This window comes from Oryctolagus cuniculus, chromosome 11 (genome assembly GCF_051225735.1).
Source record: "Oryctolagus cuniculus isolate XC-2025 breed Fujian yellow rabbit chromosome 11, ASM5122573v1, whole genome shotgun sequence".
In the NCBI taxonomy this organism is placed as follows: Eukaryota; Metazoa; Chordata; class Mammalia; order Lagomorpha; family Leporidae; genus Oryctolagus; species Oryctolagus cuniculus.
This window is the reverse complement of record NC_142877.1, coordinates 101,692,309-101,715,446: the sequence shown is the minus strand read 5'-3', so window position 1 is coordinate 101,715,446 and position 23,138 is coordinate 101,692,309. Positions and strand designations below refer to the sequence as shown.

Here is a 23,138-nt window from a genome sequence, read left to right as displayed (position 1 = left end):
AGGCAGAGAGAGAGTGTCTTCCATCCGCAGTTCACTCCCCAATTAGCCGCAACAGCCAGAGCTGTGCTGATATCCAAAGCTAGGGGACAGGAGCTTCTTCCGGGTCTCCCATGTGGGTGCAGGGGCCCAAAGACTTGGGCCATCTTCATCTGCCTTCCCAGGCCATAACAGAGAGCTGGATCAGAAGTGAAGGCGCCAAGACTTGAACCGACGCCCATATGGGATGCCAGCACTGTAGGCAGCAGCTTTATCCACTAGGCTACAACACTGGCCCTGCCAAATTTTATTCCAAACATATACCTTTCACAGGACCCACAAAGAGATAACATAAAGAGATATTTTTTTTCTAAAACAGTATGTAATAGCACAATTAATTATTGTCACTAGAAGAAAGATTTACACTAAATAAAAGAATATCCTAACATCTGTTGAAGATACACATTTATCTTCTTTTCTGAAACTACTAAAATGTCAAGTCAAGAGAATGGGAGAGGGTTATGGGGGGGAAAACTGCTATAATCCAAAAGTTGTAATTTTGAAATTTATATTTATTAAATAAAGTTTTTAAAAAAACATGGGAGAGGCCGGCACCGCGGCTCACTAGGCTAATCCTCTGCCTTGCGGTGCCGGCACACCGGGTTCTAGTCCCGGTCGGGGCGCCGGATTCTGTCCCAGTTGCCCCTCTTCCAGGCCAGCTCTCTGCTGTGGCCAGGGAGTGCAGTGGAGGATGGCCCAAGTGCTTGGGCCCTGCACCCCATGGGAGACCAGGATAAGTACCTGGCTCCTGCCATCGGATCAGCGCGGTGCGTCGGCCACAGCGGCCATTGGAGGATGAACCAATGGCAAAAAGGAAGACCTTTCTCTCTGTCTCTCTCTCTCACTGTCCACTCTGCCTGTCAAAAAAAAAAAAAAAAAAAAAAATGGGAGAAGAGATAACAGCAAAATGTTGGGAGCTAGGAAGCAGGAGAATGGTAACTGACTCACAGAACCAAGAAATCAGAATCTAAAAGTGTTAAAGAAAGTCAAAAGCAACAAAATTGAGAGTAAAAGTTCCCAAAACATTCATGACTTGGACATACTAGGAACATCCAGAGGTGAGACTGAAGGGGACCTAAGAACAGAAGTGTTAGGGGTTGTAGGAAAACAGCAGCAGTACAGGTACATTTCAATCTCCCTAGAGCTCTCCATTAAAAATAGACACAGCAACTAGAATAGCTAAACCAAAAGTTCACAAACATGTCCAACAAGATCATGTTAAGGGACAAAGTATTCCCATAAATCCCCGATACAAGTGGATGGGAACAGAAAACTGGTTAACAGCAAGTGTTTGGTAAGAAGCAGAGAATCCCCAAACAGCCCACTGGCATTCACTGGACAGTGCAGTGGACCAACTAGAAAAGAACAGCAGAAATTGAGTGCCAGAAGACTGTTGCACAATCCAGAGGGCTCTGTAAATTATCAGAATTAACTAAGAGAATTCATTGTACAATGAGAAGAAATCAGTGAGAATAGCATCTAAATGTAAACCAGCAACGATGGCAACAAAGGAAAGAGAAGATCCAATAAATGATGGTGCAGATACCTCACCAAACAAGATGGTGTTTCTAATGCTTTATAAAAACAGTAAGAGAAGGAGCTATGGAGCTGTGAAGCTAGAAATGACGGACATCCTCACTCCTGCAAAGAGCTCAGGAAAACTGATTGCATGTTATTTAAAAAAAAAAAAAAAACACAGAAAGAAAAGAATCATAAAATCATTGCAAAATCCCTAAGTTAACTATGAGAAAATGAAAAAGGAATAAAGTACAGAACAATGCTCCTACAAACAGGGAAAGCCAACAGCAGAATTTCTGGATTAAAGAGCACCAAAACAATTTACAGTAAAATTACAGTTTTGGGAACAGGAGATCAAGTGAAGATTTACATCTTAAATGTTGAGATCCAACCTCTACTCCCAGTTCTCTTCCCTCTCTGAACTCTGAGAATCTGTCAGACAGATTTATCCTCCAGACAGGAGACAAGATTCTTCTCTAGGTAACTCATAGAGGTATTCTTATCTCAAACAAATTGACCCAAAGTTACACAGAATGGCTCTTTACCCAGATCACCTCTCAGAGAAGGTCTCCATCAATATACAGGATTTTTTTGTTTGTTTATTTGTTTTTAATCTGACAGAGTTAGACACTGAGAGAGAGACAGAGAGAAAGGTCTTCTTTCCATTGGTTCACCCCCCAAATGGCCGCTACAGGCAGAGCTACGCCGATCTGAAGCCGGAGTCAGGTGCTTCTTCCTGGTCTCCCTCACGGGCGCAGGGGCCCAAGCACTTGGGCCATCCTCCACTGCCCTCCAGGGCCACAGCAGAGAGCTGGACTGGAAGAGGAGCTAGAACCCGGTGCCCATATGGGATGCCGGCGCCACAGGCGGAGGATTAGCCAAGTGAGCCACGGCACCGGCCCCCAACACACAGGGTTTTCAATCAATCTTTTGATAACCAGGTCTGAAGTCAATGATCACTACACAGCTAAGGAGGCCCTTAAAATAAAAGGCCAAGGGCTGGCATTGTGGCACTGTGGCATGGTGGGTAAAGTTGCCACCTGCCATATAAGAGCTAGTTCATGTCCCCACTGCTCCACTCTCAATCCAGCTCCCTACTGATGGCCTGGGAAAAGCAGTAGATGGCCTAAATGCTTGGGCCCCTGCCATCCACACAGGAGACCCGGAAGAAGCTCCCGACTCCTGGCTTCAGCCCAGCCATGCAGCCATCCAGGGAGTGAACCAGCAGATGGAAGATTTCTCTCTCTGTCTCTACCTCTCTCTGTAACTCTCAAATAAATAAAATAAATCTTAAAAAAAAAGCAGTAAATAATTTTTAAAGAATATATGATAAAGCCTTAGATTCCATATCCATAAACCTTAATTATGGCAAACTATTCTCTTTTTCATACTATGATAAACATTTCATTCCTATGATAAACATTTTATTCTTAAAAAGAAAAAATAGGGCGGCGCTGTGGCACAGTGGATTAACGCCCTAGCCTGAAGTGCCGGCATCCCATATGGGTGTGAGTTGTAGTCCCGGCTGCTCCTCTTCCAATCCAGCTCTCTGCTATGGCCTGGGAAAGCAGTGGAAGATGGCCCAGGTCCTTGGGCCCCTGCATCTGTGTGGGAGACCAGGAAGAAGCTGCTGTCTCCTGGCTTCAGCCATTGTGGCCATCTGGGGAGTGAACAAATGGATGGACGACCTCTCTCTCTGTCGCCACCTATCTTTGTAACTCTTTCAAAGAAATAAAATAAATCTTTAAAAAAATAAATAAATAAAAATAAAATAAAATTACTCAAGCAGATTTTCTGTTATAAAGAAAAATAGAGAGAAATTATATAAATGTGACCAAAAGATCACCTGTTAACACAAATCTAAATACTCAGGCATTCAAATGAATGCCTTGATTTTCAAAATAAACAGCTTTCCTATAGAGGGTTTTAAGTCAGAGTACCTGCCTCACCCACAGAAAAACACAAAACACAAACAAATTTCATCTAAGCCCATATGCATAATCTGAATGTATGCCCAAGGTAATATATTTAAAATGCACACCAGATTTAAGGTACAATCAGAGTGTTTCTCTGCTATGGTCAGCATGACGTATATCAGGAGGCTATCTTCCCTCTCACCTGAATTGCAGAATCATCAGAACTTGAAATCAGAGTCTTCCCATCAGCTGTGAACTGAATATGCCGTACAGTTTTCTTGTGCCCAATCCTGGACTGGAAGATTCTGCTGTTTAGAAGTTCTAAAATCTTCACAAAGTAAGAAAACCACCGAAAATTAATACAAAGAAATTAAGCAATTATACCCCAGAGATATTAAACTAAAATTAGAGCACAGAAGGCTTTACAGTTTCCAATGCATGGTGCTTTCAGCTTAACTAAAAGCACACTAATGAATAACACACGCACACACACACACGTACACATACACACTAACATAAAGCACTCACTAGAATGACTAGAGGCAGTAGGAACCAGTAGTCCTTCTGAGTACTCAACTACCCAATTCCTCAAGTAAGTGGCAGTCTGGGCTCAGCTTCCAAAAAGAAAATGACATTTAAAATGGATGAGAAAGGAAAAAGGAAAAGATCTTGGCTGAGACAAGCCAAGCTCTTCGTGAAGCAATTGAGACAAGGAAAGACAAAGGATGACAAGGCAGGCAGGTAGAGGAAAAGACATGAGAAGGCCAGGGCAGTTCAATGAGAAGTCTGACAAGGGCTAAAAACTAGTACACGTTTGCCAAGTGTAGAGACTAAGAAAGTAGTGACAGAAACTCAAAAAATAATGACTTACATCAAAAAGACTATCATAGTGCACCCTCTCTAAAAAAAATAGTAAATGTGGTTGCTTTCCCCAAATTATAATATACTCAAGGAAATACAGATTATGCTAAAATGGGGTTCAGAAATTCAAACCTAGACCACTTCTGAAAGTCTCCTCAGAAAAGAGGAATCTTATGAATGAGGCTTTCCTAGATGTGCAGAGTGGACAGCCTCACAATTCCTATGAGGAGACTGTAAGACTTGAAGCCTAGCTCTGCCACTTACTGATTTTATGAAAGTTGTGGAAGTTAAAGAGTCCAGACAGTGTCAAACAGGAATAATAAATACCTAACATCCAGGATGTTAAAATTCAGTGTAAGGATCATGTTCAATAAACACCTAATAACAGGTGCCATTATTATTTTCTTATTATACTTGGCTGAATCATAAGAAATTTCCATTTTATAAGCTGAAAGCAGTCAATTCTTAGTGATTTCACATGGTTCATTATATTTTATTTATATTATTTGAAAAGTTAAGGATGTGGATGGAGCACAGGTGTGTTTTGTGAGTTGTTTCTAAAAACTAAGCTTTTTTTTTAAAGATATTTATGGTAAAACAAAAAGAATATGGTACTAACTTGGCAACAAGGCCCTTTAAGAATAAATAATATACAACAGCTTAAGAAAAGAAACTGAAAGGAAAACACTAAGGTTCAGTTGTACAATAATCCTTTGCTTAACAAACACCCATAATACACTTTTCTCTGCCCATCTTAACAAATTTTTCACAATAATGAACAAAAAAATGGGAGCAGTCATTTGACCTAGCAATTAAGTCACCTGTTAGGATGTCTGCATCCTGTATCACAGTGCTTGGGTTCGAGTTCCCTGTTTAAACTTACTGCTAAAACATACCCTGAGAGGCAGCAGGTGCAGTTTCAAATGACTAGGTCCCCGCCACTCACATGGGAAACGTGAATGGAGTTCCCAGCCCCAAGCTTCAACCTGGCCCAGCCCCAGCCCTTATGGGCATTTGAGCAGTGATCCAGGGGATAGCAACTCTGTCACTGTCTCTCTCTCTCTCTGCCTCTAAAATAAATGATATTTTAAATAAAAATAATGAAGAAAAACAAAACCTTTACTCTGAATCCATGCTACAATGGCCACAGCAAATATATTAAGATCACTTTTCAAAATGTTTGTCTCTACTCTGTGTATAAGTACACAGCCTCCTCTCTGTGAGGCAATATGGACTACAGAATATTTTCGTAACTCATTATGAAAATGAATCCGGGGGCATAGCAGGTTAAAGCCCTGGCCTGAAGCGCTGACACCCCATATGGGCACCGGTTCTAGCCCCGGCTGCTCCTCTTCTGATCCAGCTCTCTGCTATGGCCTGGGAAAACAGTGGAAGATGGCCCAAGTCTTTGGGCTCCTGCACCCATGTGGGGAGACCCTGAAGAAGCTCCTGGCTCCTGGCTTCGGATCAGCGTGGCTCCAGCCATTGTAGCCATCTGGGGATGAACCAGTGGATGGAAGACCTCTCTCTCTGTCTCTGCCTCTCTCTGTACCTCTTTCAAATAAATAAAATAAATCTTAAAAAAAAAAAAAGAAAATGAATCCAAAGTAAAATAAATATAGCTAGTGCCAAAATTAATAAAGAAATAATTCCCAAAAGCCTATGTGAGAAAAAGTGAAAGTAGGAACTATGTTCTTTGAAAGACTATCATATAGAGAAAAATCTGTTTTAATGATGAATTTTATTTGTGATAAAAATAGCACTTTTATCCAGGATGGCTTTTATTATACTTCCTTTTTATGTCTTACACCTGATTCCACTTTTACTTATTTAGTCTTGTTAGATAAGTTAAGGAATTGAGGTGGTTAACAGGTGTACTTTTTTTTAATACTCTTTTTATTTTTTTATAAAGGTCTTCCATCCGCTGGTTTACTCCCCAAATGGCTGCAATGACCGGAGCTAAGCTGATCCAAAGCTAGGAGCCAGGAATTTCTTCCAGGTCTCCCACATGGCTGCAGGGGCCCAAGCACTTGGGTCATTTTCTATTGTTTTCCCAGGTGACAGCAGAGAGTTGGATTGGAAGAGGAGCAGCTGGGACACACAAACTGGATCCCATATGGGATGCTGGCGCTGCGGGTAGAGGCTCAGCTTACTACACCACAGGGCCAGCCCCGAGTAGGTGTACTTCTAACACCAAAAGTAGAACAGCAAGGACTGGTGGACAAGCACTGATATTCTCAGTGAGCCCTGTCAGTACTAAAATGGAAACAACTTGCAAAATGCTCTTTGCATTGATCACTGACAGACACTGTTTGATATACATCGAGAATAGGATAACAACTAGGTAGAGAATAAAAAACAAACAAAAAAGAAGCCACAAAGACAAAAAGCATGATAAACAGCAGTAAAGGCAATCTGAAAAATACCAGATGGATAGAAAGATTTGTTTAGTATATAAGTACACAATGCCAGCCATTTGTAATTAATTTTAAATAAATAACTGTACTGCACAGTAAGACCGGAGACTAGTTTTGAATACCTCAATGGTTCCATCTTCATCTCCAAATGCAATGTACTGAAGATGCGGACTTAAGCAACAGCAGCTAACTTGAGCTTCAGTCAGGTAATCAATCTGACCTGTTTTTCCATTAATGAGCTAATGAAAAATAAGGCACAATCAGTTATTACACTGTAAGAGCAGTTTTTGTTCTTCAAAACAAAGGCTTCAATGGGAAAAGTAAAATAAACCACAGAAAATCACCAACATAGCTCCCAGGGGAGCAACAAAAGCCCTAGCCTAGTCTCGGCAGCTGCATTTAGCACTTCATGCTTTCATTTCATTTCACTTTTGTGATTCAAATGCATTTTCATAAAATAAAACAAGCTGTAAAAGGTCTAAAAAGCAGCTGCTGTGCCCACCACCTGAGACACATCTGCCTGATTCATAATCCCACAGCTAGCTCCACACCCTGTTTTCCACTTCATCACAAAGCCCATTTTCAATAGGGCTATCATTTGTTAAAATATACTCTTCTGGAATCTTTCAAGAGGGTTGGTAAAACAGGAATGCGGCAGACATTACATAAAAAGATAAATGCAAATAAAAATGTGGTGTCTAACCTCCAAATTACTAACAAAACAGCATACATTAAAATTATTTTCTGTTGGGAGGGGGTACTGGAAAAGAAACCAAAAGCATCATTTTTAAAATTTTATTTATTTATTTGAGTGACAAAAAGACAGAAATAGCTCTCATCCTCTGGTTCACACTCTAAATGCCCACACTAACCCAGGATTGGGCTAATGCCAAGGCCAAAACCAGAAGCTGGTAATTCAATCCAGGTCTCCCACATAGGAGACAGGCTCCCAATTATCTGAGCCACCATGGCTGCCAACTGGGGTCCACATAAACAGGAAGCTGCAATCAGAAGCCAGATACACCACTGAATGCAGACATATTGATGAGGAACACAGGGGTCGTAACCGCTATCTCAACCGCTAGGCCAAATACCTACCCTCAAAAGTACAGTGTGTGTGGCTAGATCTGTAATCCTTAAACCAAGATTACTCAATTTCATAATCTGTGCCATTGAGAATTTGTTTTAATCCTACAAATAGGCACGTCTATCACTCAACCAAAATACATGACCTGGAAAATATTTTTCAATCTGAAATCAATTATCAGATACCCCCTGGTGTCACAACCCAAAGCTGAGGATGTTCCTTCTCTCAAGAATCAATTTCAAGAACTCTTTTAAGACCTTAAAAAATAATAAGGGCTGCTGCTGAGTTGCAGCAAGTTAAGCCATCACCTGGAGGCCTGGGACACTGGCATCCATATCAGAGCAACGTTTGACATCCCAACTACTCTGCTTATGTGCTTGGGAAAGCAGTGGAAGATGGCTCTTGTAGGAGACCCACATGGAGCTCCAGGCTCCTAGCTTCTGTCTGGCCCGTGTCAGCTGTTGTTACTATTTGGGGATTGAACCAGCAGATGGAAGATCTATCTCTGTCAAATAAATAAAATAAATCTTAAGAAAAATAAAAAAGATGGCTTAGAGCTAAAAAAAATTGTTTTGTTCACTTAAATAGTTTAGCTATCTTCTAAACTCTCTCTTAATCACTGATGTAAAATACTTTTATAGTTAGGTGGCTTCTAAGTCTCCCAGTTATGACAACTGTTAAAGAAAGGCTGTGGGGTCGACGCTGTGGCATAGTAGGCTAACTCTCTGCCTGCGGCACGGGCAGCCTGTATGGCCACCGGTTCATGTCCTGGCTGTTCCTCTTCCGATCCAGCTCTATGCTTATGGCCTGGGAAAGTAGTGGAAGATGGCCCAAGTGCCTGGGTCCCTGCACCCACGTGGGAGACCTTGAAGAAGCTCTAGGATTCTGGCTTCAGATCAGCCCAGCTCCAGTCATTGCAGCCATTTAGGGAGTGAACCAGCAGATAGAAGACTTTTGTTTCTGTCATCTCTCTCTCACTCTGTAACTCTGCCTTTCAAATAAACAAATAAGTCTTTAAAAGAAAAAAAGTGCATGAAATTAATAAAGGAAACACAAGTATGAGGGCACTGACCTTGACAAGAACACTACAATGAAAAATACCCCAAGTGGAAGAATTAACTGTTAAACCCAGTTAATGAGGAATTCACATCCAGTTCCACATCCTAATTCATGCCAGAAATACAGGGCATCGAGAGCCCCTAATCAACACTAAATGTACAGCACAGCTTGTACAATATAGAACACTCCATTCTTAGGGATGTCTCCTAGCCTGACTCTCGCACAGCACATGAGGACAAGCTATGCCATGCCGTACACAATTTACAACCAGGGCTCTGTCTCCTGAATTTGTCTTCTACTTCGACTATATAACTAAGTCATAGACTGCTGAAGATGAAAAGGCCCTCCCAGGTGAAGAAAGTGAGACTCAGAGAAGTGATGCAATTCACGCAGCATCAGAGAACTAGTTGATGATGAAATGTGAACTTGCACTTGGGTCTCATGAGTGAAGTCACCGTTCTCTCCACTACACCAAGCTGAGCTCTTCAGTTTTAGAACTTGTTAAACTCTTTCCTAGCCTCTGTCAGTGTGTCTCAAGCTCCTGTCATGTCTCATGCCTTCCATGTCCATGCTTTCTCTCTCCTCTCTACCTCAACTACACTATCTTCTCTCATTCTCACACACACATTCTTGCTTCCTACCTTTGATAAATCAAGAAAAAGCAAATGCAAAGAGATGGCATAAGATCACATTATCACTGCTTAACTCCTTTCCCTGGAAGTTAAAAAGACATTTCTATAGCCCACCTGGAAAAAAGGTTCTCAACTTGTATAATGTGCTCTAAGAGCTAATGAAGGGACCTAAAATAACATACCACAGTGAATAGTTCATAGGATCATTAGCCCTCACCTGTGACAGGTTTCTGTCCTTCCCAATCCTATACTTCTCAGTCCTCAGAAAGGAGGAATGCCTCACTGTTCACATAAAAACCATGCCTTGCCCCTCTTCTCTACGGCAGCTCTTAACACCTCTCTCAGCCACAAGTCACTCCACTCCACTCCACAGGCTGACAACTCCTACAATGCTACACTACTCAGTTGTTCTACTTGGGCTGGCCAACAAGAAGAGTCTCTCGTGTCTGACCTTCCATAAGGTATATACTTACTCCTGCTGCCACTATCTGCAGTGCCACCATCACTTCCAGGACTTCTATGTCAATGCAGTGCAACCTGCTCTGGGCTTATGGATAGATGACATTTTACTTGAGTCACCAATACAACAGTGCTAACCTGATACTGAACACCAATGCTCTGCAGGACACCTGTTCTCTCTTACTATTGCTCAAAGTTACTTAATAGCATTTTCTAACAACAGATCTCTGGGGCTCTTTCTCTTCAGTTGGTCATGATATACTTCCAAGGAAGGGAGAAAGAAGGAGGGTGGGAGGCAGAAGAGAAGAGGGAGGGAGAGAATATCACTATGCTCTTAGAAGCTCTTAGAATTGTGTCTACAAAGCACACTGAATCTATTAAAAACTAATTAAGAATTAAAATTTAGAAATTAAAACAACCAAAAAAAGAAAAAACAAAAACAAAGATATACTTCCACTTATGTGTCCTACTATGTTAGAGGGCAGGGGGAGAGCAGTCTGAGTAGTGCTGTTTGGATTCCTAAGCAATATAGTTCTTCCAATTTTATTACACAACCCTTTCCTTCTCAAACTAAGAATCATTCAATAAATACTTATATAAATGAATGAACAGGTACATGTCATCATGTATGTAAACTTCTGCTCTTACCACCTAAGTCTTTTGAGTCAGATTCCTTCACTTAAAGTGACATCTGTTGTTTCAAAGACTCCATCAAGGCAGAGGTGTGGGTTAATCCACCTTTTGGGAAGCCTACATCCCATAACAGTGCTGGGATCGGGTCCCACCTCTGATTCCAATCCAGCTTCCTGCTAATGCACACCTTGAGAGGCAGAGATGCTGGAGCAAGTACTTGGGTTCCCGGCAACCCATGTAGAAGAAGACCCAGACTGAATTCCTGCTCTTGGCTTTGACCTGGCTTAACCCTGGCCATTGTAGGCATTTGGGAAGTGAACCAGTGGATGAACGATACCTTCCCACTCCTACCCCATGCCATCATTCCACCTTTCAAGTAAATAAAGGTAAATAAACAAACATTTTTTTTAAAATCATGTCTGGACAAGTTATGTGTTTAAAAACATCCAAAAAATATATATATAAAGACCCTATTACCCTTCCCCTACAAAAATACTTCCATTTGGGCTAAAATCCTGTCTGGACAAGTTATGTGTTTAAAAACATTTAAAAAAAAGGACCCTATTACTCTTCCCCTGCAAAAATACTTCCATTTGGGCTAGTGTTGTGGCACAGAGGGTTAAGTCGCCACTTAACAATACTGGCATCCTATACAGGAACACTGGTTCAAGTCACGGCTTCTCTGCTTCTGATCCAAATCCCTATGATTGCACCTGGAAAAGCAGCAGAAGAAAAGATGGCTGAAGGGACCTGTGTCCATGCTACTACACAGGAGACCCAAATGAAGTTTCTGCCTCCAGGCTTCAGCCTCTTCCAATCCCAGGCTTTGTGCCATTTGGGAAGTGAACCAGAAGATGGAAGATCTTTCTCTTTCTGTCTTTCCCTATCTTTCTCTCTCCCTCTCTGTCACTCTGTCTTGCAAATAAATAAAAGTGAATCTTTAAGAAAAAATGCTGGGCTGGTGCTGTGGTACAGCAGGTTAAGCTGTGACCTGAAGTGCCGGCATCCCATATGGGCACTGGTTCAAGTCTTGGCTGTTCCACTTCTGATCCCTGTTAATGGACCTCAAAAAGCAGCAGCAGATGGCTCAAGTCCCTGGGCCCCTGCACCCATGTGGGAGACCAGAAAGAAGCTCCTGGTTTCTGGCTTCAGTCTGACACAGCTCTGGCTGTTGGGGCCATTTGGGAGTGAACAACTAGATAGATCTCTCTCTCTGTCTCCCCACTCTCTCTCTGTAACTCTACCTTTCAAATAAATAAATAAATCTTTAAAAAAAAAAAAAAGAAAAATACTTCCATTAGTATGCTCATCTTATTTGCAGATTCCACCAGATATGCCTGAATCACTACTGCAAACAAGCTCAAGTTTGTCCTCATGGTATTTCTAGACATCTTGCAAATCAAGGAATGTGATCATATATTTGTCTTTAAAGGGCACCATTTTTCTTTAGTGATTTATGTAAAAAAGACTGTTGACATAGTTAAATTCCCAATACTCTGAGTTGTTTAGAAATGGATGAAATGGCTGCCATCATCACTTACAAAACTGTCTTGAACTGGATGGAGCTTATGTTCAGAAACAAAATTTATATTTTTATCTTTTAATTCCACTTTTCCACAAACTTTTTGAAGTTCCTTTTTATACTCACATGCGAAAGGAGTTACTGCCTAATTTAATTCTAAATATTGGCATATCTGAACTTCAGCTCAAAACCTAGATATTTATTCAACTAATGCTTGCTGGGCACTTGTTAGTATTGTGCATAATCCCATGGCTTAAAAAAAGGAAATAAGAAAAATTGTGGGGGCCAGCACTGTGGCGTAATGGGTGAAGCTGCCACCTGCAGTGCCAGCATCCTATATGGGCGCCGGTTCAAGTCCCGGCTCCTCCACTTCCAATCCAGCTCTCTGCTATGGCCTGGGAAAGAAGTGGAGGATGTCCCAAGCCTTTGGGCCTCTGCATCCATGTGGGAGACCCAGAGGAAGCTTCTGGCTCCTGGCTTTGGATCAGCACAGCTCCGGTCATTGTGGCCAATTAGGGAGCGAACCAACGGATGGAAGACCTCTCTCTCTGCCTCCTCTTCTCTCTCTGTGTAACTCTGACTTTCAAATGAATAAATCTTTTTAAAAAATTGTGAATTATGAATTCAACTAAAACAATGTTTTCAATTATTTGCTTAAAAATACTCACTTGTAGACATCTTACATCATCAACCGCAAGGACCATCACTTCATTTTCTTGAAAAACAACATCGACTTCTTGTTTTAACACTATTGCAGAGTTCTTACATACCTTCTTAGTCTCCCAGACCTGATTAAGAGATAAAGAAACTAAAATAAGATAACCATCTGTTATCAGCCCATCCTCTGAGATAATGTAAAGATATATCAATATCTTAAAGCAAGATACATACTATGCTTCACAAGTAAAATACCTATGATGATAGAAAATTTTCAATTATATTATATTCAAAAGAGTAAATATTTATTATTCATTATACATTCTACAATAAGAAGTGGTTAATATTAATAGTTATGGGCTTGGGGCCAGCTCTGCTATGGAAGGTTAAGCCTCTGTCTGCAGTGCCAGCATCCCATATGAACACTGGTTCAAGTTCCGGCAGCTCCACTTCCAACCCAGCTCCCTGCTAATGTAACTGAGAAAGCAGCGGAAGATGGCCCAAGTATTCAGGCCCCTACACCCATGTGGGAGACTGGAAGAAGTTCCTGGCTCTTGGCTTCAGGCTGGCACAGCCTCGGCCACAGCAGCCATTTGGGGGGTGAACCAGCAGATGGGAAGATATCTAGGTATCTTTCTCTCTCTCTCTTTCTCCCCACTCCAACCTCTTTCTTTCTGCCTCTCAAATAAATCGATCTTTTTAAAAAAAGGGGGGGTGGAGGGTATGGGTCCAGGGCCAGTACTGTGGCATAGCAAATAAAGCCACTGCCTATTCTGTGTCAGTGGCGGTTCATGTCCTGGCTGATTTACTTCCAATCCAGCTCCCTACTAAGGGCCTGGGAAGCGCGGTAGAAGATGGCCCATGAGCTTGAACCCTGTCACCCACATGGGAGACCTGGAAGAAGCTCCTGGCTCCTGACTTCAGCCTGGGTCTTCACTGGCTGTTGCAGCCACTCGGTGAGTGAAGCAACAGACAGAAGACTTCTCTCTGTGTAGCTCTGACTCTCAAATAAACAAATCTTTAAAAAAAAAAAAAAAAAAAAAGGCAGCAGCAGCAGCTATGGGCTCAAGGGTAGGTATTCAGTCCTAAGGTTAAAGGTGCTAACTAAGACCCCTGCATCCTGCATCAGAGTCTCTGGGGTCAAGACCTAACTCCAGATCCTTCCAGCTTCTTGCTAACATAGACGGTAGGAGTCAGTGGATGATGGCTCAAATGAATGGGTCCTTGCCATCCACATGGGAGACCTGCATTGTGTTCCTGCTATCAACTTCAGCTGGCTGCTGCACACATTTGAGGAGTGAAGCAGCAGATAGGACTGCTCTCTTTCCCTCTGTCTCTGAGTCTTGCCCTCTGTTTCACTCTCTAACTCTCCTTGTCTCTCTGCCTCTCAGATAAATAAACTTAATTAAAAAGGAAAAAAAAGAGTTTTGGGCTCTGGAGTCAAAATGTCTCAGAATGAATCCTAGCTCTACCTAAAATTGTAACTTTGGGCAGGCTACTTAGTCCGGAGCTGCTTCTCAAACTGTATGACACCCATCTACAAGATGAAAAGCTTACACCAGAAGATAAATCAAGTCTATCACTAAACATGCCATAACAGCATGCTTAGTGATACAGTTTGTTCTTTTTTAAATAACATTTTTTGTTGTGTATTCACTCACACTCCTTGAAACTGACACATTAAATATCACTGATTCTTCTGAACCTAATTTTTTTGTGCCTGTTTCATTAGTGGTAACAAAGATTGCTGTAACATTTAGTAAATTAATACATACTCATACAAAGTACTTGTACAATATCTGGTTTATAGCAAATATTAAATAAATTTTAGCTGCAATTTGTATAAAACATTATATAGGGACCAACCTGGATGAATGAACTCTTCACTTATAACCCAACATGTATAAATAAGGGAACCAGTGCAGTGTTGGAAGTAAGAAGTAAAGAAAATCTGCACTCTACTTCAAGTCAGAATGTGATACACACCATTGGAAATTGACACAGAAGTATACAGCATTAAAGAATACAGACATTCCTCTGAATGGGGAATTCAAGAAAGGGAATTATAGAATGGTTAGGACTTCAACAAAGAGAGATAGAGGAAAGTAGAGTTTGCCAAACATAAGAAATCACTCAAGCAAAAGCACTGAAACAGGGAACTACTGAGTCAAAAATGCAAGCAAGTCCAGTTTAAGTTACCTGTAGGAATAAACTGGAAGAATGGAGCAAAATAGGCCATACTGTGGAGAAGCTTAATAGTAGACCTATAGGGGCTGGCACTGTGGCACAGAGGGTTAAATCCCTGGCCTGAAGCGCTGGCATCCCATATGGGCACCGGTTTAAGACCTGGCTGCTCCACTTCCAATCCAGCTCTCTGTTGTGGCCTAGGAAAGCAGTAGAGGATGGGCCAAGTCCTTGGGCCCCTGCACCCGCGTGGGAGACCCAGAGAAAGCTCCTGACTCCTGGCTCCTGGCTTCGGATCAGCGCAGCTCTGGCCGTTGCAGCCAGCTGGGGAGTGAACCAGCGATGGAAGATCTCTCTCTCTCTGCCTTTCCTTCTCTCTCTGTGTAACTCTGACTTTCAAGTAAATAAATAAATCTTTAAAAAAAAAAAAAAAAGTAAACCTAGAAGGATATTTCATATGCTTACTTTGACAGACAATGGAGACACCATTTTGGACAAACATGGAATGACTGTATTGTACACAACGAAAATAGCTTAAAAACAGCATGGTGAAAAGAAAGGTTTCCAGAAGAGACTAATACAACACGAAAAGTTACAGGTTATGAAGACCTGAACATGGTCAGTAAGAATGAAAAAACAGTAGAAAACAAAAGGGCAGAATCTGAAAATCAGCAAGTGATCAGATGTAGGAATTCAGGTAGAGGAACAGTCAAAGAGTATTCTGAGGAATCAAATGTAATATATTTAAATTAACCAAAATACAGTTTATTCTTTGGACTTCTCATAGCTCCTGGTCCAAGGTAATAACGACATGTGCTGAAGGAATGAGACTCTTACAGTCCACATAATAGTACTTAACAGGCTGAATATGAATCTAGTAATTTCCTGTCTTACTTTCCCCAATACTGTCCATCAATTTTTTAGTTTGTAAGCTATTTAGTTCAGCATCAATACATGTTTAAAATAACAATCTCAGTATTTCTCACCCTGATAGTCTGGTCATCAGAAGATGTCAAAAATGATGATCCATCAGGAGAAAACATCACACCATGAACCCAACTTAAATGTCCTCGGCAATCAGCTACCTTTAAACGTGAGTCCATATTCCACAACTACAGAATAAACACAGCATATACGAAATCACATTCATAAGTTTCAAATGTACCAGTAACAGTGAAAATAGCAATATTACTTCTATGAATTTAGCCTAAAACCAATAATCAAAAATACAAAATCTTTTATACAAAAGACTATTCATTGCATCTTTATTTTTAATAACAACAACAACAAAAAAAACCCTGGAGACAACCCACTGGCCAAAACTATGGAACCAAACGAATAAACTGCAGTAATCCCATAATGAAATGTTATACAGCCATCAATGGAATGAGAAAAACATCCTGAAATGACTATATCTTTTTTCTGTTTTTTATTTAAATTTTTTATTCATATAAATGGGACAAATTTCATGTACCTCCTAATAGTTTTAAATACATAATGACACTTCCCAACTCATCCTCCCTCCCATCCTTCCTCCTGCTTCCACTCTTATTTTTCTTTTAATTTTTGCAACATGCTTTTTTTTTTTTTTTTTTTTTTTTGAGAACAAATTTTATCATTAATCAAAGAGTCACCTAAGGAAACAGGCAATGGAGTTGGGCACTTAGGCTTATCTAAAACCTATGAGGCAAAAGAATATGGTCACTCCACTTCTTTTTTTTTTTTTTTAAGATTTATTTTATTTTTGAAAGACAGAGTTACAGAGAGTTAGAGACAGAGAGAGGTTTTCCATCTGCTGGTTCACTCTGCAGATGGCAGCAATGACTGGAGCTGAGCCAATCCGAAGCCAGGAGTAGGAGGTTCTTACGGGTCTCCCATGTGGGTGCAGGGGCCCAAGGACCTGGGTCATCTTTTACTGCTATCCCAGGCCATAGCAGAGAGCTGGATAGGAAGAGGAGCAGCCGGGACTAGAACTGATGCCCATATGGGATGACAGCACTTCAGGCCAGGGCTTTAACCCGCTGTACCACAGTGCCAGCCCCAGTTGCTCCACTTCTAATACAGTTCCCTGCTAATGGTCTGGGGAAGCAGTGGAAGATGACCCAATGCTTGGGCCCTGCACCCACATGGGAGACCCAGAAGAAGCTCCCAGCTCCTGGCTTCGGATCGGCACATCAATGGCTGTTGCAGCTATTTGGGGAGTGAACCAGCAGATGGAAGACTCTCTCTCTCTCTCTCTCTCTTTCTCTCTCTCCCTCCCTCCCTCCCTCTCTCTCTCGCTCCAACACGGGAAGCAGTCCTATGCCTCTCTGTAACTCTTTCACATAAATAAAACTTTAAAATATGTATATAATGAATATCCTCTACTTAATACAACTTTGTTAATTCTCATGATACAACTCTTCGAGGACAGAGGGCCTGCATGGGAAGTTACTGCACAATGACACCTGTTGTTAATTTAACAATTAAAACTCTTATGAATGACATCACTGATTACCCAAGGCTCTTGACATGAGCTGCACAGGCTATGGAAGCCTTTTGAGTCCACAGTCTCTGTTAGTATTTAGGCAAGGCCATAAGCAAAGTGGAAGTTCTCTTCTCCCTTCAAAGCAAAGTACATACTTCTTTGATGGCCCCTTATTTCCACTGGGGTCTCACTCAGAGATCCTTCATGTAGGACATTTTTTTGCCACAGTGTCTTGGCTTTCCATGCCTGAAATACTCTCATGGGCTCTGCAGCCAGACCAGAATGCCTTAAGGGCTGATTCTGAGGTCACAGTGCTACTTAATACTATTGTCATTCTGTAAGTCTTCTGTGGGGACTGCTTTCCATGTTGGAGCATTCACTCCTTTTTAATTCTATTATTATTATAATACATGTAATCCTATCAATATGATCACTTTAACATTTAAGATTGTATTTTTACTACCCAGCTTAAGGGGATTTGGGATCTCATGGCAAGTTTTTAAATTGTACCCTTAGAAGAAAGTCTGGGCCGGCGCCGTGGCTCAATAGGCTAATCCTCTGCCTAGCGGCGCCGGCACACCGGGTTCTAGTCCTGGTTGCCCCTCTTCCAGGCCAGCTCTCTGCTGTGGCCCAGGAAGGCAGTGGAGGATGGCCCAAGTGCTTGGGCCCTGCACCCGCATGGGAGACCAGGAGAAACACCTGGCTCCTGCCTTTGGATCGGCGCAGTGCACCAGCTGCAGCACACCAGCCGTGGCGGCCATTAGAGGGTGAATCAACGGCAAAAAGGAAGACCTTTCTCTCTGCTCTGTCTCTCTCTCTCTCACTATCCACTCTGCCTGTCCAAAAAAAAAAAAAAAAAGTAAGTCTGTAGGAATGCGTGCAGAACTATACAGCTTTAAAGTTACAAACTTTATACACTTCATAATTACAACTTTAGGAACATGTTGATTTCCCACCATGCCTACCCTCCCATGCATACTCCCAGCCCTCTTACTCCTCCCTCTCTTATTTCCATTCTTATTTTTTACTGAGATACATTTTCAATTGACTTTATACACATATGTTTAATTCTGTGTTAAGTAAAGAGCTCAACAAATAGTATTTTTAAAAAAACTGTTCCTCAACAGTGAAGACAAGGACTATTCAAGTCATTGCTTCTCAAAGTGTCAATTTCACTTCTACAGATTGCCTTTTAGGTGTTCTATTATTCATCACAGGCCAGGGAGAACATGTGATATTTGTTGCTTTGGAACTAGCTTATTTCACTAAGTATGAAGTTTTCCAGATTCATCCATTTTGTTGCAAATGACTGTATTTCATTTTTTTTTTACCACTGTGCAATACTCCAGAGTGTACATATCACATAGTTTCTTTATACAGTCTTCAGTTGATGGGCATTTATGTTGATTCCATGTCTTAGATATTATAAGTTGAACTGCAATAAATATGGGGGTGCAGATAACTTTTATTTGCTGATTTAATTTCCCTTGGGTAAATTCCCAGGTATGGGATGGCTGGGTTACATGATAGGTCTATATTCAGATTTCTGAGGTATCTCCAAACTGATTTCCATAGCAGTTTTTACCAGTTTACATTCCTACCAACAGTGGATTAGGGTACCTTTTTCCCCACATATTCACCAGCATTTGTTGTTTGATGATTTCTATATGAAAGCCATTCTAACTGGAGTGAGGTGAAACCTCATTGTGCTTTTGATTTGCATTTCTCTGATGGCTAGTGATCCTGAACATTTTTTTTTTCATGTGTCTGTTGGTCATTTTGATTTCCTCTTTTGAAAAATGCCTGTTTAAGGCCTTTGTCCATTGCTTCACTGGTTTGTTTTGTTGTTCACTTTTTTGATCTCTTTATATATTCTGGATATTACTGCATTATCAGTTGTATAGATTGCCAATAATCTCTCCCATTGTGTCAGTTGCCTCTTCACTTTCCTGAGTGTTTCATTTGCAGTACAGAAGCTTCTCAATTTGATCAACTCCCATTTCTGAATTTTGGTTTTGATTGCCTGTGCCTCTGGGGTCTTTTCCAAGAACTCTTTGCCTGTGGCAGTGTCTTGCAGGGTTTCCCCAATGTTCAATAATAATTTGATGGCATTGGGCCATAGATTTATGTCTTTCAACCATTTTGAATGGATTTTTCTGTAAGGTGAAAGTAGGGGTCTTCCTTTCTCTCTGTCTCTCTCACTATCCACTCTGCCTGTCAAAAAAAAAAAAAAAAAAAAAAAGGTGCGGGGGCCAGCGTTGCAGCTCACTAGGCTAATCCTCCACCTTCAGCGCCGGCACCCTGGGTTCTATCCCGGTCGGGGCACCAGATTCTGTCCCGGTCGCCCCTCTTCCAGTCCAGCTCTCTGCTGTGGCCCAGGAGTGCAGTGGAGGATGGCCCGAGTGCTTGGGCCCTGCACCCGCATGGGAGACCAGGAGAAGCACCTGGCTCCTGGCTTTGGATCAACGCAGTGCGCCGGCTGCACTCTGCGCCGGCCACAGTGGCCATTGGGGGTTGAACCAATGGAAAAGGAAGACCTTTCTGTCTGTCTCTCTCTTGAAACGAAGGGAGGAAGGAAGGAAGGAAGGAAGGAAGGAAGGAAGGAAGGAAGGAAGGAAGGAAGGAAGGAAGGAAGGAAGGAAGGAAGGAAGGAAGGAAGGAAGGAAGAAAAATGGGGTCTTGCTTCATACTTCTGCATGTGGAAATCCAGTTTTCCCAGCACCAGCACCACTTGTTGAAGAGACTGCCCTTGCTCCAGGGATTGACTTTAGCTCCTTTGTCAAATATAAGTTAGTTGTAGAAGCTTGGGTTGATTTTTGGTGTTTCTATTCTGTACCACTGCTTTGTCCATCTGTTTTTGTACCAGTACCAGGCTGTTTTGATTATAACTGCCTTGTAGTATGTCTTGAAATCTGCTATTCTGATGCCTCCAGCTCTGTTTTTGTTGTATAAGATTGCTTTAGCTATTTGGGGTCTCCTGTGCTTCCACATGAATTTCAGCATTGTTTTTTTTCTGTATCTGAGAATGTCCTTGGTATTTTGATTGGTATCCCACTGAATCTGTAGATTGCTTTTGATAGTATGGACATTTTGATGATATTGATTCTTAGAATCCAGGAACATGGGAGATTTTTACATTTTTTGGTATCTTCTATTTCTTCCTTTAATGTTTTATAATTCTCAACATAGAGATCTCTGACATTCTTTGTTAAATTTATTCCAAGGTATTTGATTTTTTTTTTGTAGCTATTGTGAATGTGATTGATCTTAGAAGTTCTTTCTTAGCCATGGCATTGTCTGTGTATATAAATGCTGCTGATTTTTGTGTACTGATTTTATATCCTGCTACTTTACCAAATTCTTCTATGAGTTCCAATAGTCTCTTAGTGGAGTCTTTTGGATTCCCTATATATAGAATCATGTCATCTGCAAATTGGGATAGTTTGACCTCCTCCTTCCCAACTTGTATCCCTTTGGTTTCTTTTTCTTGCCTAATAGCTCTGGCTAAAACTTCTAGGACTATATTGAATAGCAAATGGTGAGAGTGGGCATCCTCGTCTGGTTCTGTATGTTATGGGGAATACTTCCAACTTTTCCTCATTCAATAGGATGCCGGCCTGGGTTTGTTACAAATTGCCTTGACTGTGCTGTAGAATGTTCCATCTATACCCAATTTGCTTAGAGTTTTCATCACGAAAAAGTGTTGTATTTTATCAAATGCTCTCTCTGCATCTATTGAGACAATCATATGGTTTTGTTCTTCAATTTCTTAATGTGATGTATCACATTGATTGATATTCGAACATTGAACCACCCTTGCATACCAGGGATAAACCTTATGTGGTCCAGGTGAATGATCTTTCTGATGTGTTGTTGAGTTCGATTGGCTAGTGTTTTGTTGAGGATATTTGTGTCTATGTTCATCAGGGAAATTGGTCTGTAATTCTCTTTCTCTGTTGCATCTTTTTCAGGTTTAGGAATTAAGGTAATGCTGGCTTCATAGAAAGAATTTGGGAGGATTCCTTCCCTTTCAATTGTTTTGAATAGCTTGAGAAGAATTGGAGTTAGTTCTTCTTTAAATGTCTGGTAGAATTCAGCGGTGAAGCCATCTGGTCCTGGGCTTTTCTTTTTTGGGAGGGCCTTTATTACTGATTCAATTTTTGTCTTTTATGGGTCTGTTTAGGTTTTCTTTGTCTTCATGGTCAATTTAGGTAGGTTGTATGTGTCCAGGAACCTATTCATTTCTTCTAGGTTTCCTAGTTTGTTGGCATACAGCTGTTTGTAGTAATTTCTGATGATTCTTTTTATTTCTGTGGTGTATGTCATTACATTTCCTTTTTTATCACTGATTTTATTGATTTGGGTCTTCTCCGTCTTTCTGTTTTGGTTAGTTGAGCCATTGGTATATCAATTTTGTTTAAAAAAAAAAAAAAAAACGGCTTTCTATTTCATTGATTTTTTTGTATTTTTTGTTTAGATTTTATTTCTTCCCTAATTTTAATGATTTCTTTCCTCCTACTAGTTTTGGGTTTGGTTCGTTGTTGATATTCTAGGTCCTTGAGATGCACTGACAGCTCATTTATTTGGCACCTTTTCATTTTCTTCACGTAGGCACTAATTGCTATGAACTTCCCTCTTAACACTGCTTTTGCTGTATCCCATAGGTTTTGATATGATATATTGTCATTTTCATTTGCTTCCAGAATTTTTTTTATTTCTCTTTTGAATTCTTCTATGATCCATTGTTCATTTAGGAGCATGTTGTTCAGCCTCCATACATTTATATATATATAACTCTAGAGTCTTCTGAGTTGTTGATTTCCAGCTTTATACCACTGTAGTCAGATAAGGTGCATGAAATGATTTTAATTGTTTTGAATTTGCTGAGACCTGCTTTGTAGCCTAGCATATGGTCTATCCTAGAGAAACTTCCATGCATTGATGACAAGAATGTGCATTCTGCCACTGTGGGATGAAAGGTTCTATAAATATCTGTTAGGTCCTTTTGGTCTCTATTGTCAATTAACCCTGTTGTTTCCTTGCTGATTTTCTGTCTGGCTGTTCTGTCCATTGCTGAAAGTGGGTTATTGAAGTCTCCTGTTATTATTGTATTAGAGTCTATGTGTCTCTTTAGGTCTATTAACATTTTTTTAAGTAGCCAAGCATCCTGTAATTGGGTGCATATATGTTTTATTATATTTTCCTGTTATACTGATCCCTTGATAATTACAAGTGTCCTTCTTCATCTCTTTTAACAGTTGTTATGTTAAAGTCTATTTTGTCTTAAATTAGGATGGCAACAGCAGCTCTCTTTTGTTTTCTGTTAGCATGGACTATCTTTTTCAAACCTTTCACTTTCTGTTTATATGTATCTTTGTTGGTGAGATGTGTTTCTTGTAAGCAGCAAATAGATGGGTCTTTTTTTTTTTTTTTGATCTTTTCAGCCAATCTGTCTTTTCACTGGAGAATTGAGGCCATTTACATTCAAGGTGACTATTGACAAGTAAGGACTTGGCCCTGCCATTTGTCTACAATTTCTTCCTATCATTTACTTTGGATTTCTTTTGTACTTCTACTGGTTTTTTGTTTTTGTTTTTGTTTTTGTTTTTGTTTTTTGCCTTCTCATTCTTTCACAAGGGTGGCTATCTTTCTGTGTTTCTGTGTGTAGCACATCTCTTAAGCGTCTTCTG

At 40.8% G+C, this 23,138-nt stretch overlaps 1 protein-coding gene across 6 annotated transcripts in view; it reads right to left on the bottom strand.

Annotated features, from left to right (window-relative positions):
• Positions 1-23,138, bottom strand: part of APAF1 (apoptotic peptidase activating factor 1) — a 129,863-nt gene that overhangs the window by 15,785 nt on the left and 90,940 nt on the right. For all 6 annotated transcript variants that reach the window (XR_016216979.1, XM_070052732.2, XM_070052733.2 and 3 more), the window contains 4 exons: positions 15,968-16,093; positions 12,809-12,928; positions 6,871-6,987; positions 3,673-3,798 (listed from right to left, as the gene is read on the bottom strand). Coding sequence is in view for 5 of the 6 variants with exons in the window: in XM_070052732.2 (XP_069908833.2) it covers positions 3,673-3,798; positions 6,871-6,987; positions 12,809-12,928; positions 15,968-16,093 (489 nt within the window). In the remaining variant the exon portion in view is untranslated. The remainder of the gene's footprint in view (positions 1-3,672; positions 3,799-6,870; positions 6,988-12,808; positions 12,929-15,967; positions 16,094-23,138) is intronic.